Below are 13,767 nucleotides of genomic sequence, written 5' to 3' on the forward strand. Positions count from 1 at the left end.
CCCGGAACGCGCGGCCGCGGGCGGAGCGTTCCGTCCCCGGGCGGCCACAGGGCCCGAGCACCGCGCCCCGGCATCCCTCGGCAACCGGGCGGCTGCGGGTCCGTTCGCGGCGGCGGTGAGGCTGGCTGGGCCCCCCCCCCTCCCCCGGAGCAGGGCACGGCAGGCCGGCTGTGCTGGCGGCGGCTCCCGCGGAGCTTTGGCGCGGCAAATGCCTGAGCAAATGCCGCCTCTCCGCCTCCACCGCGTGCCGAGGAGCTGTTTAATGACAAGCAAGCGAAGTTTCTGCCTCTCTCTTTTGGGCACGTGAGGTGCCGTGGCAGCGTCGTGGGGTTTTGGCACTCCAAAATGGCCTGTGCGAAGGGCCGCCGTTGTAAGGCCACGCTGTAGCGCGTTCTTTGTTCTGATGGCATGGCGGCGCGGGTCTGTTTCACAGGTACGGGTCCCATTCCTCTTTCGAGTCCTTGCATGCGCCACAGCCTTCAGAGAGGATTACACTTCCATTTTATGGCAAGAAGCGGGCAATGTCGGAGAAGCTGAAGTGGGGCCGTTACTAGATTGAACGGTTGCGCGGGGCAGGACGATGGAAGCTACGAGCTGAGCCCCTCGGGCCAGTCCTCCTGGGGTGCGAATGGAAAAATGCCAAGAGATGGGGTGAAAGACCACAAGGTGCTAGAACTGATTTTAAACTCCATAGAAAAATGGCTCAAACAAATGACAAACCAAAGGCCAGAGCTCAGTCTGTGATGTGGGGGAGCGGGGAGCTGGAGGGGTTGAGGTCCTCTCCAGAACACAGATCTTGAGCGTGTAGAAGAGCAGGGGTGGAAACAAGAGGGCTTTTGGCGTTGTTACCCTCCCTGAGGTCTGTACACTTATCTGTGCCATGCTGTGAATAAAGTGTGCTTCTGTTAAAAATCCTTCAGCTGAAAGCAAAGTGCTTCTGGCTTTCAGTCAGCTAGTCCCTGAAGATCAAACCATGGACCAGCACCGTCAGGAGGGGGGAGCTTTCAGGGAATGAACATCAGAAACTATTAGGAAAACTGATGGGGCTTAGCCTGCGCCTCAGAGCCACCCGCAGTGGGTCCCCGGGGTCCCATCTTCCAGAGAAGGGGTGTCAGGCAAGCACAGAGATGCAGGTGTTGGGATGCTGTTGTGACACTCTGAGCTTCAAAGCAAATTGGATGTAAAAAAACAGGCCCCGCGCAGCAAGGGAACACAGCCAGGGCTATAACAAGCCATTCAGTAATTTACTTAAGCCACGCTTAGATCTCATCTGCACAGGGAGCGAGAATTACCTCTTTAATCACATCCTAAACAGGCCCTCCACCACAGTTCGTGTCACCCTACAGACACACTGGAACAGTTGCCTTGGGCAAGCAGTGCGTGGCCTCGTTTGTCTCAAGAGTCATTAAAGCTGAAATCCCAGGCTGAACTAGAAATGGAAATATATGATTGTGAGCTATTTCCCATGGATCACTTTTGCAATCTCTTGCTGGAGCCTGCAGGTGAAAATCAGCTGCATTATAGCCCCGTGTAGGTTACCCTGGAGGGTCTGTTAGTCAGGCTGTCCTTACACCTCCTGACTGCGGACAGCCGGCCTGGCTGACTGATGTTGACTTTGGAGGATAGCATCAGCTAAGCTCAGCTTTTGGGATGGATTTCTTTTTTTTAACAGAAAAATACGAGGATGCCCAGCTGTCTCATCCCCTTTTAAACTGCTATTGCAACCTCTTGCTCCACCCACGCAGCTTTCTGCGTGCAGAGAGATGTTAATCCATTTTATCTTTTAATGTTGGCATTATCTCTTGACTCACCCTGTCTCATCCCCTTGTGATTCTGCAATCCAGGTCCCTTTTAGGCAGCAGATAATGCACCTTATTTTCCTGCATTGCCCGAGAAAAGAAACTGTAAATCCAGAGTAATCTCCCCAAGCAGTGGGGTCGTGCAGCCCCAAAGAGAGACTTTGAGAACATGGTTTCTCTCAGTCAGAAGCCAAGGCATGAGGCTGCAAAGTCACCTGTAAGGGACAGAGACATGGAAAGGGTGTGATTAACAGCACAATGACACCCCTCTGTCCCGTAGTTTCTATCACGCTGAGTTCAGTGTCTGGTTCTTCAGGCTCTTGAGCGCCCTGTAACTCCAGCTGCTCAGTCTATCAGCATCTGCCCCCGGCCTTGTGTCTGCCTCCTGCCTGCCAGGCCAGCAGCACTAGCTTCACCCCTTGTAGGTATGCTCCTCCTGGTGCTCTGGGACATGATTCCAGGGCTAGTTTTTCCCCTCCTGAAGTTCCAATTCTGATGTGTCATTGGCAAGAAAATTACCACCTGGCCTTACCAAGGAGAGGGCTGACAATGAAAGGGGGTACTTTTGTGTTTCTTACCTTCTTCCTTACCTTTCATAAATAAGGCAGTTTAAATCAAAAACTCTTGTGAAAAGAGGTACATTAGGACAACATAGGACCTTACCAATAACCCAGATAATACACATTATATTCAGAAATCATACACTAGGCTAGATTTAGCCGCCAGGATTAGGATCTGGTTCCTAAAGTGTCTGTAATAATTTTACTTCCCAACAACTTCAAGCAAAATAAAATCAACTGTTGGCACCATGGCCATGTTAGAGAAGGAGCAGATGCATCTGCACATGGCTGAATGGCCTGTAGCTCTAGGGGTAAGCTAGGCTGCGTAAATGCTAACACAGTCCTGGATGCAGTTTCGTTCCTCATCTGTGCATGCTTTCACTGTACTTCATCCATTTATCCTCTCTCCTTCCAGGCTTCCGACCCCCACAGCTGCCAGCACACATCTCCAGAGCACAGGGTGATGGAAGCACCCACGCTCTGCTGAAGAAGCTGTCAAGCTCTCTGCATTTCCCAGGATCCAGAGACTAAGCTGCTTGCTGGACTCTCATCTTGCACCTTGGCCAGGCGAGGAGTGATGTGTGTGTCTGGGTGGTTGCAGATATGCAGTTGTACAACCCCTTCCATCAAATGTGGGGTGGGATGAAGCCCCAGTTTATGAAACTATCTCCCAATTACACTGATCTGCAGAAACACCAGCTCGTTTATCTGCACCTTGAGAGAACAGCTTCTGGGAAAGCAGAAAGCAGGCTGGATGTGTCTTCTTACCTGCAATGGCAGCTCAGAAACTGTCACACCTGCCAGAGATGTGAAAGCAAAGGTGAAGTCTTCAGTACAAAGTGGCACCAAGGGATAGTGAGACTTGCAGCAACTTTCTTGCAAGTAGATTGGAAAGACGATGTGCTCAAGGGTGTTGTTTGTGTTAAAGCAGCTAAAGGATTTTGAGAGGAGAGATCCCAGGGCTTCTGTCACTGAGTTACGGTGTCACATGTTCCACTGCTGCTCGTGCCCGGAGCAGTCACAAGGACTTCACACTTCAGCTCTGAGCTCTGAGCTCTTCTGTAATTTTCAGAAATTCAAAAATGAGAGGCCTGTGCTTCCCTGCACAGCAAGGTGAATTCTGAGATTTGGCCAAAAAACACAAAGGCCCCAAATTCTGGAAACACTCCTACCCCTGTGCTAGAGAAGCCCTTCAACGCTGCAATTGTTCCTCGCTGCAAGATCCATTTGGTCTCTGGCTCTTTCATCTCTGAGGAGCCTGAACAGAGGCAGGATTGAGTGCCTTATGTCTTGTGTAAACCAGCATGTCATACTGCTACCAGGCAGGCTCTTCCCCCACACACAACCATTTGTTTCTGCCTTCTTCAGGTCTGCTTTTTTTCTTGCTTGCCTTTTCTCCCTGTCAGTCTTTTTTCCTTGGTGATCTTTAGTCCCTCTTCCTTAGATAGCATGCAATTACACAGCCTACCTAAAACCCAGGAAGGACTCTTAATAAAAGATAGATATATATTAGCATAGCGTACCCCTGGCGCTCTGCCCAGATTCAAAATGATCTGTTCATACACTTTTAAACTGATGGTGTGGAACTGAGCATGGATCACATACATCAGGGAAATAAATGCTACCTATTTTTATTATTAAGATCTCTTATTGGTTATACTGGTAGTGGCCTTGTCCTTATGCATTAAACGCAACCTTTATTAATGTTCATGTTCTCATTTGTACAGTGGCTGATCTGGAGGCAAGCAGAGCCATGAACGTATTGATGGCACCCTGATTATTCACTGTTCCTGTTCTGAGCCTGGATTACAACTGCTGCCTTTATTTTTCTCATGACTTATTAATTATTTGTATTAGCTGCGCTCAGATTGTTAACGGAGGACTTAATTTGTCGTGCTCATATTAAAGAACAGCCCGGCTTCTGGGATGTGCTAACGAACCAGAGACTTTCCCCAACAAGCCACTTTGCTACACAAACACAAAGGCCAAATTTCTGCAGAACCAAGGCGGCTGCTTTTGTCCGAGGGAAACCAACTATTTATTTTAAACTTTCTCCATAATGCTGGTCCTGTCAGCTCCTGCCTCGGCACGCACAGAAGTTGCTCTGTGTCTGAACGCAGCAAGCACCCTGGTCCCCAGTACTACCCAAGCTCGGCTCCTCACGGCGGGAGGAGAAGCGCCAACCGCGCTCCGGCAGCTCGGGCACAGCCCAGGCGGCGTTCGCCCGCTCGGTACCGAGCCCTGAGGGCTGGCGTCGGCCGGGTGCTGACCGGGCCTGGGGCGGCTTCTCGCCCCCTCGACTACACCCCCCCCCCCCCGGAGGCCCGGCCTCCCCTCCCCTCCCCTCGCCTCGCCCGGGTCGCCGCCGCTGCCTGCGGGGGCGCCCGCTGCCTGCGGGGGCGCCCGCTCCCTCCGCCGCTCCCGGCCCGCGCCCCCCCGCGGCCCAGCCTCACAACGGCGGAGCGGAGCGGCCGGGAGAGGTTTGTCCTGCGGCGACTCCCGTCCCCCGGCGACGTCAGGCTCGGCCGGGGAGTACGCCTTAACGACCGCTGCGCAGCCGCCCTTGAATGGGGGGAGGAGTGGGGGGGCGCGGACGCGCCGTCTGATTGGACAGCCGCCCCGTCCTTCATGCGCCAGAAGGCGGGGCGGCGAGACGGCGGCAGCGGATGATTGGCCGGAGCGGCGGGCCGGGGGGCGGGGCGGCGGGAGGCCGCTCGGGTTGGTTGCGCCGGCCAGTGGCGGGTGCGAGGGAGTGAGGGGGGGGGGGTGGGGGGTCCTGAGGCGCCGCTGTCACCGCCGCCTTCCCGCCCAGGCCCGCGCAGCCAGGCCAGCCCGGCCCAGCCCCGTCCGCCCGCGGCGCGGCAGGACCATGTCGGCCACGGACGAGCGGGCCAAGGAGATCCTCCGGGGCTTCAAGCTGTATCCTCCCGACGGGGGCCGTGAGGCGGGCGGGAGCCGGCCGGGAGGGATTGAGGCGGGGGGGCGGTACGGGGATGGTCGCCCCCCTGTGGCGAGGGCGGGTGCAGGGCCCCCGGGGCGGGAAGGGGGTTGTCATGGAAACGCCTCCCCGGCTGGGCTGTTCCCAATGGCGTCCTCCCCCTCCGGTGGTGGTGGGGGGGTGTCCCTCCCCGTGGAAGCCGCTGCACCCCCGCGGGGCTGGGACCTGTCCTGAGCCGGCTGGGCACGGACGGACGGACGACGGGGAAGGACTCCCCGTAGCGCTGGGTACCGCTGCGAGGCGCGGGGTGGGGGGGGTTCCCCACCGGGGCGGTGGCAGACGGCCAGAGCCCCCACCAGCCTGGCGGCGGCCGCCGCCTCCCCGGAGCTGTCCGCCCGGCGGCTGCTGATGGGCGGCCGGAGGAGAGGGGCTGGGCTGGAAGGCGGGGGCCCCGGAGCGGGGGGAGCCCCCCGCCTCGGCCAGCGAGGACAGCTTACAGAGGGCAGGTGAAGCAGCTCGGCGCCCGGTGCCCTCGGTCCCAGGAGGATCTGATCCCTTCCCCTCCAGCCTGCGCTTAGGCACCTCAGCTTGGAAGGGAAATAACCTGGTCTTCAGGTCCAGAAACAACTAAATATCTTGTTCCTTTTCATACCGTGAGGTACTGGCACACGTTGTGTTGGTCATGGTTGGTCATACAGTGTCTTTTATTGCTAATGCAATTAGCATTCTAGGTGTTAATGCCTTTCTGTGCAGTTAATTTTAAAACTTTTCATGTAGTGGCTTTCAAAAAGAATTCTCGTTTCCCATCTGTGTTTCTGAATATGAATTTAATGCTGAGGAGATGAAATAGATCTGAGCTTGGAAGAGAAGCGAGATCCTGCGTGCACCCTTCCAACCCAGGATTTCAGTGGAGAAAGGCTCAACCTAAAGGCCCATGCGCAATCTAAGGGTGGGAAAAATATGCCACATAAAATAAAACTACTATAGTAGATTCTTCTAAGCTTGGAAGACAAATGCAGGCTTGCTAGTTTGACCTTCAGACAGCAGAAAATTGTTGTGGCTTGGTTGGTTTGGGGTTTTTTTTGTTTTACAATGAAACGGACAGAAGTGAACAGAATAACCTCTTGATCTAATACTATTATTTCTAAACAGGGTTTTTTGTCCAGTAAGATGCTCATGATCTCTATGCCAGCTGTAGCAGGATCTAATTTTCTAGGTTGGATTTAGACAGATAGCTGCTATCAAACTAGGCAGATGCTTTTCTTAACTTTTGAACCATTGTCCCCTCCCCCAGCTTTTAGTACTGCATCTGGTCCCTTTGCTTCTGCACTAGCGCTATTGACAGTTCTTTTTATTTACGAAGATGTAATATTTCAGCTGTCAAAACATGATTTAAGAACCTTTTGTGCCAGCAATTAGAAAAAGAATAAGCTTCTGACAAGACCAGTCTAAGCTGTTGGTAGAAGTGAGGAGTGCTTGGAAAGTTAAGCCTAGGGAACAAACTTTCAAGTGCTTTTTGCATGCATTTGTATATAGTCTTTCCTGGGTAGCAGAATTTACATAAAGGTCTTTGTCCAACTTTAGATGAAATAACCCATTTTGTTATCTGTTGGCTTAAGAAGAAAATGCTTTTTGCCCTTCAAGAGGAAGGATGTTAGACAAACCTAAGGTAAACTTCTATTATCTCAAGCATCCGTAGCACAGACAAGAAGCTTTAGTAGAAACACTCTGCAGTTCCAGGTTGAAGTACCTCAAGTTTAGTCTTCCTTTGCTTGTCCTTGCAAAACACCAATATAAACTTTACTTCTGACAGGACAGTTTTAGGCAAAAACCTTGACTGTTCTCCAAAAACATGCTAGAGTACTTCAGTAGTTGCCATAGGGGCCAAGTAGTATAAAGTCTGAGAAACAGGAAGGTTTGGAGAAACATTTCACAATTGGAACTTTTAGCAAGTTAAAATAGCTGAAAAACATCTACATATGCCTTTAGTAAACCAGAAGAGCAGCTGAACAGACATTCCTCATTTATGAGGGGAAGCCTTGAGACACTATGCCATCCACACAGGAAACGACTCATGCCCAGATGCGACCATGCTCTCTGCAAGGCAGCCATCAGCTCAGACTTTCACTGTGTGTGTATTCTAGAGAGCATTACATTTTAAAGAGATGCTTTATCTCCTATCCACTCTACCGCTGTGTGTGCTAATTTAATTTACTTAATAGAAAGGAAGAGAGAAACACGTTCCAAAAAGCTGTTAATACTTTGAGTACTTGAAAACTTTCTCCTCCCCTTCCAAGAGGGAGGGAGTTCAACTCCACCAACTTAAGCACACCCTGCAAGCTTGGCACTTCAAACTGAACTTTATTTTAGCACAAGAAACTAGCACAGTATTACACCTAGGTTCTGTATGTATCAGATTCCTTGTGTGGCAAGATCAGCCGATAGGGCAGAAAGCATCATTGAGGAAGCAGACTTCAAAATACTTACTTACTTTAACACAGGAACAGGCACTGTAGCTGGAAATCCAGTTCGCATTGAGTAATCACAGTTTCCTCAAACAAATTCTGTTTACTTGTGGTTCCTGAGAAGAGGTTAATTACAAGCTTTCCAACTGATTGGGACATGCTGCTGTGGAAATTAAATAATAGCCCAAATTCACCCTCTAACTTTAAGGCAGATATGCTTTCATTCCTCTATGACACTAGTGCAGAAACATGTTGTGGCTAGTGTCCTGAAATTCAAGCCAGAAACATTTACTGCCTCTTCTCATAGATTTTGCTATGGAGAAATATTTGATGCTTGCAGGCAAATGAGGATTTTCATTATACTTTATGACACTTGTCCTAAGAATTTTTACGGCACCAGTTAAAAATTGAACACTGACAGTCCAGTAAATATGGTGCAGTAGAAGATTGAAAGCAGACAACAAAAACTTTTATAGCTTGTCACTTCTTCAGGGACAGTATTTGTTAACAGAGCTTGTAAGTACATTCATCAACTCCCTGTTTTGAAGGCACTTGCCTGAACAGCAGTTGTTTACACTTAATATCTACAGGTAGTCTAGTACTATGAAAATACAGACTTGTCATTTGGCTATAAGCAATATCAGTTCAGTTGTAACTGACGGTTCATTCCTCTGGAATATTAGCCAAGTCTTATTTCCACAAGTATTTATGCACAGCTGGTCCTATAATCTCAAATGCATGAAATTTGATTATGCCTTTTTTCTCCAGAAGATGGGACAGTTACTCTGTCAAGCTACAGACTAGCATTTTACTTGACCCTCACTTTCCCTTTCAATACATTCTTCAGGTTTCATTCTGTCATTTTATCTTTAGACTTAGTGTGAACTATTAAATGTACGTATTTAGCATCCTTTTTCAGAAAAGTAACACCAATAATGTATTTCCCTAACAGTCAAGGCTCGGGGGGGGGGGGGGGGTTGATGGCTTCCCCCCACCAGCCCCCTTGATAATTTGTGGGTTGCCTGTTTATCTTTGTTCTGATATGGACTAGCACAGAATATTTTTTTTATGCACTATATTCACTAGAATAAGGACACTGTAGACAGTTACCCTATTTAATTTGGTGTGCCAGCACTTGGAAAGCATACATGCTTTGCTTTCTTACATAGCATCCATGCTGTAGATTAGAAATATCCAGTCATGGTTTGCAACAACAGATTCACATCCAGCTCTTTAGGCACCACAGTTCAGCTCTTTATGCACTTCTTCCTGTAGTGTTTCAGCCAGAACAGCAAGGAAGAGAAAACCCAAACAAGTCAGTTGGGTCTCACAGCATAGTTAGGTGCCAAGTCTAACCTCTCAACATATGAGTAAGCACATCCATTTTCTATTTTAAGTCTTACAAGTCAAACAAGATATCACCTATTTTATTTGCTTCTGTACAGAGGAGTCATCAGATTTGGATCTCCATAGTGTTAGTTCCCCTATAGATATTTATCAGTTTAAGGTAAGCTTCTCCATGAACTTCCATTAAGGCTATGCAGTATATCTTGCTGTACTTCTGAAGTCTCCTGAAACAAATTAATATGGTTAACATAAGCATGAAGAGGCAATATTAACTGTAGGTCAGAATAATTATGGAGTCATGAAACTAGTATTTGTGGTCAGTATAAACATATATCCATAGCTCAGGTGCTCCAGCATTCCCAAGAAAACCTTTATATGTGAAAGGCTGTCCTACTTTCTGGAATCCTCAGAGTTCCCTGTGCCACATCCTCCTAGCTCCCAGAGCTGCTTCCAATCCTCCTCTCACTATTGTTTTTCTGTCTAGAAAATAATTCTAGCAGAGCATTAACCTCTTAGAAAGATAGAGCTGTAATGAAAATATAGTTATACCAGAAACCATTAAGAGCTTCTATGAACTTTATATTACTCTGCAGAGACTTCCATTTCCAACTTCTGCCTGGTTTCTGCTATACACACAGAAACTGTAGTCAATGGCAATCTTGCCTATCAATTCCTAGAATAGTCACTGAAGTTTTGAACTAGTTTGATGCAGCATTCAAAAGTTGAGAAATCTAAATGGAAGCTCCATCAAATTGAGTTTCCAATTTAGTTGATAGGCCAGTAGATCTTTAACTGCTTATTCATTTAAAATGCTTATCTGTTGCAGTGTTTACAAAACTAACAAGGTAGCAGCTTTAACTGGCTTAAAAGTTTCCCTTTGTTTTGAGGTTTCCTCTGTGCACTTCCCTCAGATCTCAATGTGTTTAGATTTCTTGCAATGGAATAGAATGAATCACCAAATTCATGGGTTAAAAAGAGACACTGGCCAGATAAGAGGGAACAGGGCTGCCCAGAAGCTGGGCAACATACTCTGTAGACAGCCAATGCAATTTTAAAACACTCTAGAAAACATGACTTTGTGCTCCCTCATCCATGTTTCTGGTTTCTAAAAACTGGACTGTTCTTCCACCTAATGCATATAATTCATTATTTATATCATATGAAAAATTAGTCGTCTTTTGTTCTTGAACTTTCATTATTGCTTTCCTGTCTACAAACCTTAGAGTACTTTACAAGCAAGAGCTGTACACATTCCTAGCTAGTCTGACTGCAGAACAAGTTCCCACCCTGGCAGTATCAAGAGATCTTTGGTTCAAAGAGGCCAGAGTTTCACAGAGAAGCTTTAGCCAGGTTGTACTTGGTAGTTAAGTAAGTGTCACTGTGGTCAAGGTACCTTTACCATATGAGAATTGTTTCCAGCATTGACACAAGTTCCATAGCATGCAATGATCTATAGTTCTGGCATGCTAAATACAGACTCATCATGGTTCTTATGCATAAGTCATGAGGCATACCTGCAAATAAAGCAGGAGCAATTTTACCAGGTTTGGTTCATCAGTGAACACCAAAAAACTTCATGTCCTCCCTTTGTTAACTTTCATTGAAAAAAGTGTACATATTTAATTATGCTTAAACTAGTGATTTGCATTAACTTTATACCCGAGTGAGCTACAGTCAGTTTTCTGCATTTCAGATTCAATGCAATCCACTCGTAGTGTTGGAAGTAGTGCTTTGTGCCCTTGACAGTGGAAAGGGCATCAGGAGCTCCACCATCACAGGAAACAAATGAGTTGCCAGGTGCTACAGAGAATACATCTAACTAACACTGATTTAAAAGTGTAAGTTGACATTGACATTTGGGTTTTTCTTTTTAGTCAGCAATATTACTTTAGCACCTTGTGGTTAGAATTTTATTTCTAAGATTTATCCTTTCATCTCTCCAAAGCTTACCCATCCAGCATTTCACTGGAATTATGGTTTCAGTATTTTTAATTGCTTGCTTAGTGCTGACCTAACAAGGTACTTAAAATAATGCAGTTGTCATTAGAAAAATTATCCCCCCTTATTTCCTTTATATCATATTAAGATAATATCAGTTACTCTTTGCATCCTTGGAAGTCATTGGTGCTTCAGCTGTTGTTACAGTATTTTAATTTTCACACAGGAGAAGACAGTTATTTAATCCATCAAGTGAGAATTGATACAGCTTCTTCCCCCACCATACATCTTCACAGCCAACACGTAGGAAAAAAGCCAAGCTTACACAGATGTAGACAAGCAGGGAAGGCAGCTAAAAATCCTCAAATTAAACAGATACTGTTCAGAGTAGGTTTTTTTTTTTTTTTATACAGACATCTGATGTATCTCCCATGTCTCTGAAAAAAATGGTTTTCTTTTAGCTAAAGCACTTAGTATGGAAGCAGATTCAACTTGCTGTTACACATGTTTATCTCTGAATTTAAGTTGAACTGGAAAGCATGTTGAATCAAAATTTTACATGAAGTTCATAAGATAGCAGGCCACTGTACTTCGACTTCTGCATTTGACTTCCACAATTTATGTGATATAAGCCTCTTCTTCCCTATCTCTAAGCTGGGAAATTAAGGCAGCTCCAAATTTGAGCTCAGACCCTCCATTAAAGATAAACCAGTGCTTTGTTTACATCTGTATAGTCAAAGTTTGTGTAGAAGTATGAGGTATGCTAGGTTCCCAGATACAGGTAACAAGTGGAAAACATCATGATCTATTAAGGTCCACCTGGCAATGTTGAATTTTGTCTTTCTGCATATTAATATAGCAAAATTTATCAAAAGTTAATTCTGTAAGCACATGAAAGGTGACTTTCACACATCTGTTGCTCACGCATCGTGTATTTACACTTGATGTGCAAAAAATTACAGTAGTGAGTACTAAATACTAAAAACCATTCTCAGGGGCTGCCTTTTTATCCTGAGACTGCATCAGGAGCACCCACAGAAACAAGAGGTTTGCCATCTGTGTAAGCATCACTCCCAGACCAGCATTAAAGAGTAGATGACAGTTTTTGAGGAAACACCCCCATACATTCATTGGGCATTACTATGAAGTTTTCAAAGCCATTTGACATCATGTCAAAGTAGACACAGTAGGACTGTTGGGAGGCTGTCCAGAAGACACCTCACAGTAACCAAGGTTCTCATGAGCAACAGTAGGAACCACTTCTCAGCTGCATATTGCTAAATCCTTATTGACAGCCAGGATTTTCAGTTGTGATTATGAACTTGAGATTCCATTGTCAGATTTCTCCTGAGCAGAGTTCTCACTGCGACAGAAATGTTAGGTATAGAAGAGACTTAAGGGAAACAGTATCAGATTAATTCAGCCATGAGTGAAACTTTGAGTTGATTGCGTTCATGACTAGAATATCAGGCAACATTCTTCCGGAAAAATGACAGGCTTAGGTAAAAAGCAAGAGAAATAATTTTTTATTTTCAGTCAGCCTTTGGGATAACAGTGCACAAAAACATCATGTTATTAAATTTATCCACTCCTGTATTGAAAGAATTGCTTGACTAACTAGGAGCAACATTTCCTTCCATTAGAGGAAATGAGAGTGCAGGGGATTTTACTTTAGTAATTCTATAGAGGAGTATTTGTATGGGTCAGTCTGTATGTTACGCTGGATACATAAATCTTTTCTACTCTCTAGTCAGAAGCTTATTTGGTCCTTGGGACAGCTGATTATATCCATCTTTTCCTATGTATTTTATCAAGAAAATGGGGGGATTTTACACTTTAATCACCAATGAAAGTATACCCCACCTAAGCAGATCATCTGCCTGCATGCCTCTTTCCTCCACATTTCAGATGACTTGATTTAAGCCTTTCCAAAAGGAAGGTTACACATGCTCAGAACCAAGAAATCCATCTGATGTTTTATTAAGAGTATCAGAATCTTCTGTTCAGGGACAGCCTGCCAGGTAAGTGAGAGTTAACATCAAGTCACTTTGGTTTGGAAAGCTAAAGGAAATTCTGTTCATCTGTTGGCATGGACTGTTGCTAGCTCTGTGCTTGAAGGGAGTTCTGCAACAACTCCAACTCCTCTTGAAGGAAGAGGTTTGCAGAGAGAGGGTAGAAGAACCACCATTGTCCCCATTAGTGTACTGCCATGTGATGGAATAGACCAACTTATCTGGAAACTGGACACCAAGAAATATCTACTGACCTTTAATACAGGGGGATCTTCTGGAGATAAACTGGAAGTCAAATGTCTAAAGTAAGTCTTTAGGGTAGACTCTTTAGTGCATTAGAATACTCACCTGTCAGTCCCAGTCCAACTGACAACAAGACTTCATTGTTTCTCTAGTAAAGTTATTTTCTTTCCCAAAAGCTGAGATAAGGAGGAAAAAAAAGTCCTCCTGATTGTTATGTCACTTGAACTTTATTAGCCTTTAAGTGACATTTAAAAATGCTCAGTCCAGGAAGTGGTATAGGTTTGTTGCATCTGAGGGAACAGTACATCTGAAAAATATCTGCCCTTACATTCTTCTTGATGTGTGCTTCTGTCACAGCAGCTGTGCAGAGCACAGATTACCATCCCCAGCTGCTTGTTACCTCATTTTCAGATTTACTAGCTGAGCTGCTCAGATGAGCACTGCAACCTCCTGTTTCAGTCAGAA

The 13,767-nt window shown here is 46.2% G+C and overlaps 1 protein-coding gene and 1 long non-coding RNA gene across 2 annotated transcripts in view; both read left to right on the forward strand.

The window, feature by feature from the left end:
* Positions 1–5,103: 5,103 nt before the first annotated feature.
* PDE6D (phosphodiesterase 6D) overlaps positions 5,104–13,767 on the forward strand; it is a 39,983-nt gene continuing 31,319 nt past the window's right edge. The window contains exon 1 of the mRNA XM_030026981.1: positions 5,104–5,278. Within this exon, the coding sequence (XP_029882841.1) occupies positions 5,229–5,278 (50 nt within the window). The 5' untranslated portion in view covers positions 5,104–5,228. The remainder of the gene's footprint in view (positions 5,279–13,767) is intronic.
* Positions 5,354–13,767, forward strand: part of LOC121233575 — a 30,739-nt gene continuing 22,325 nt past the window's right edge. Inside the window, exon 1 of the long non-coding RNA XR_005933310.1 lies at positions 5,354–5,955. This is a non-coding gene — a long non-coding RNA (uncharacterized LOC121233575). The remainder of the gene's footprint in view (positions 5,956–13,767) is intronic.

The sequence above is a fragment of the Aquila chrysaetos genome, chromosome 10, assembly GCF_900496995.4.
Source record: "Aquila chrysaetos chrysaetos chromosome 10, bAquChr1.4, whole genome shotgun sequence".
Classification (NCBI taxonomy): Eukaryota; Metazoa; Chordata; class Aves; order Accipitriformes; family Accipitridae; genus Aquila; species Aquila chrysaetos.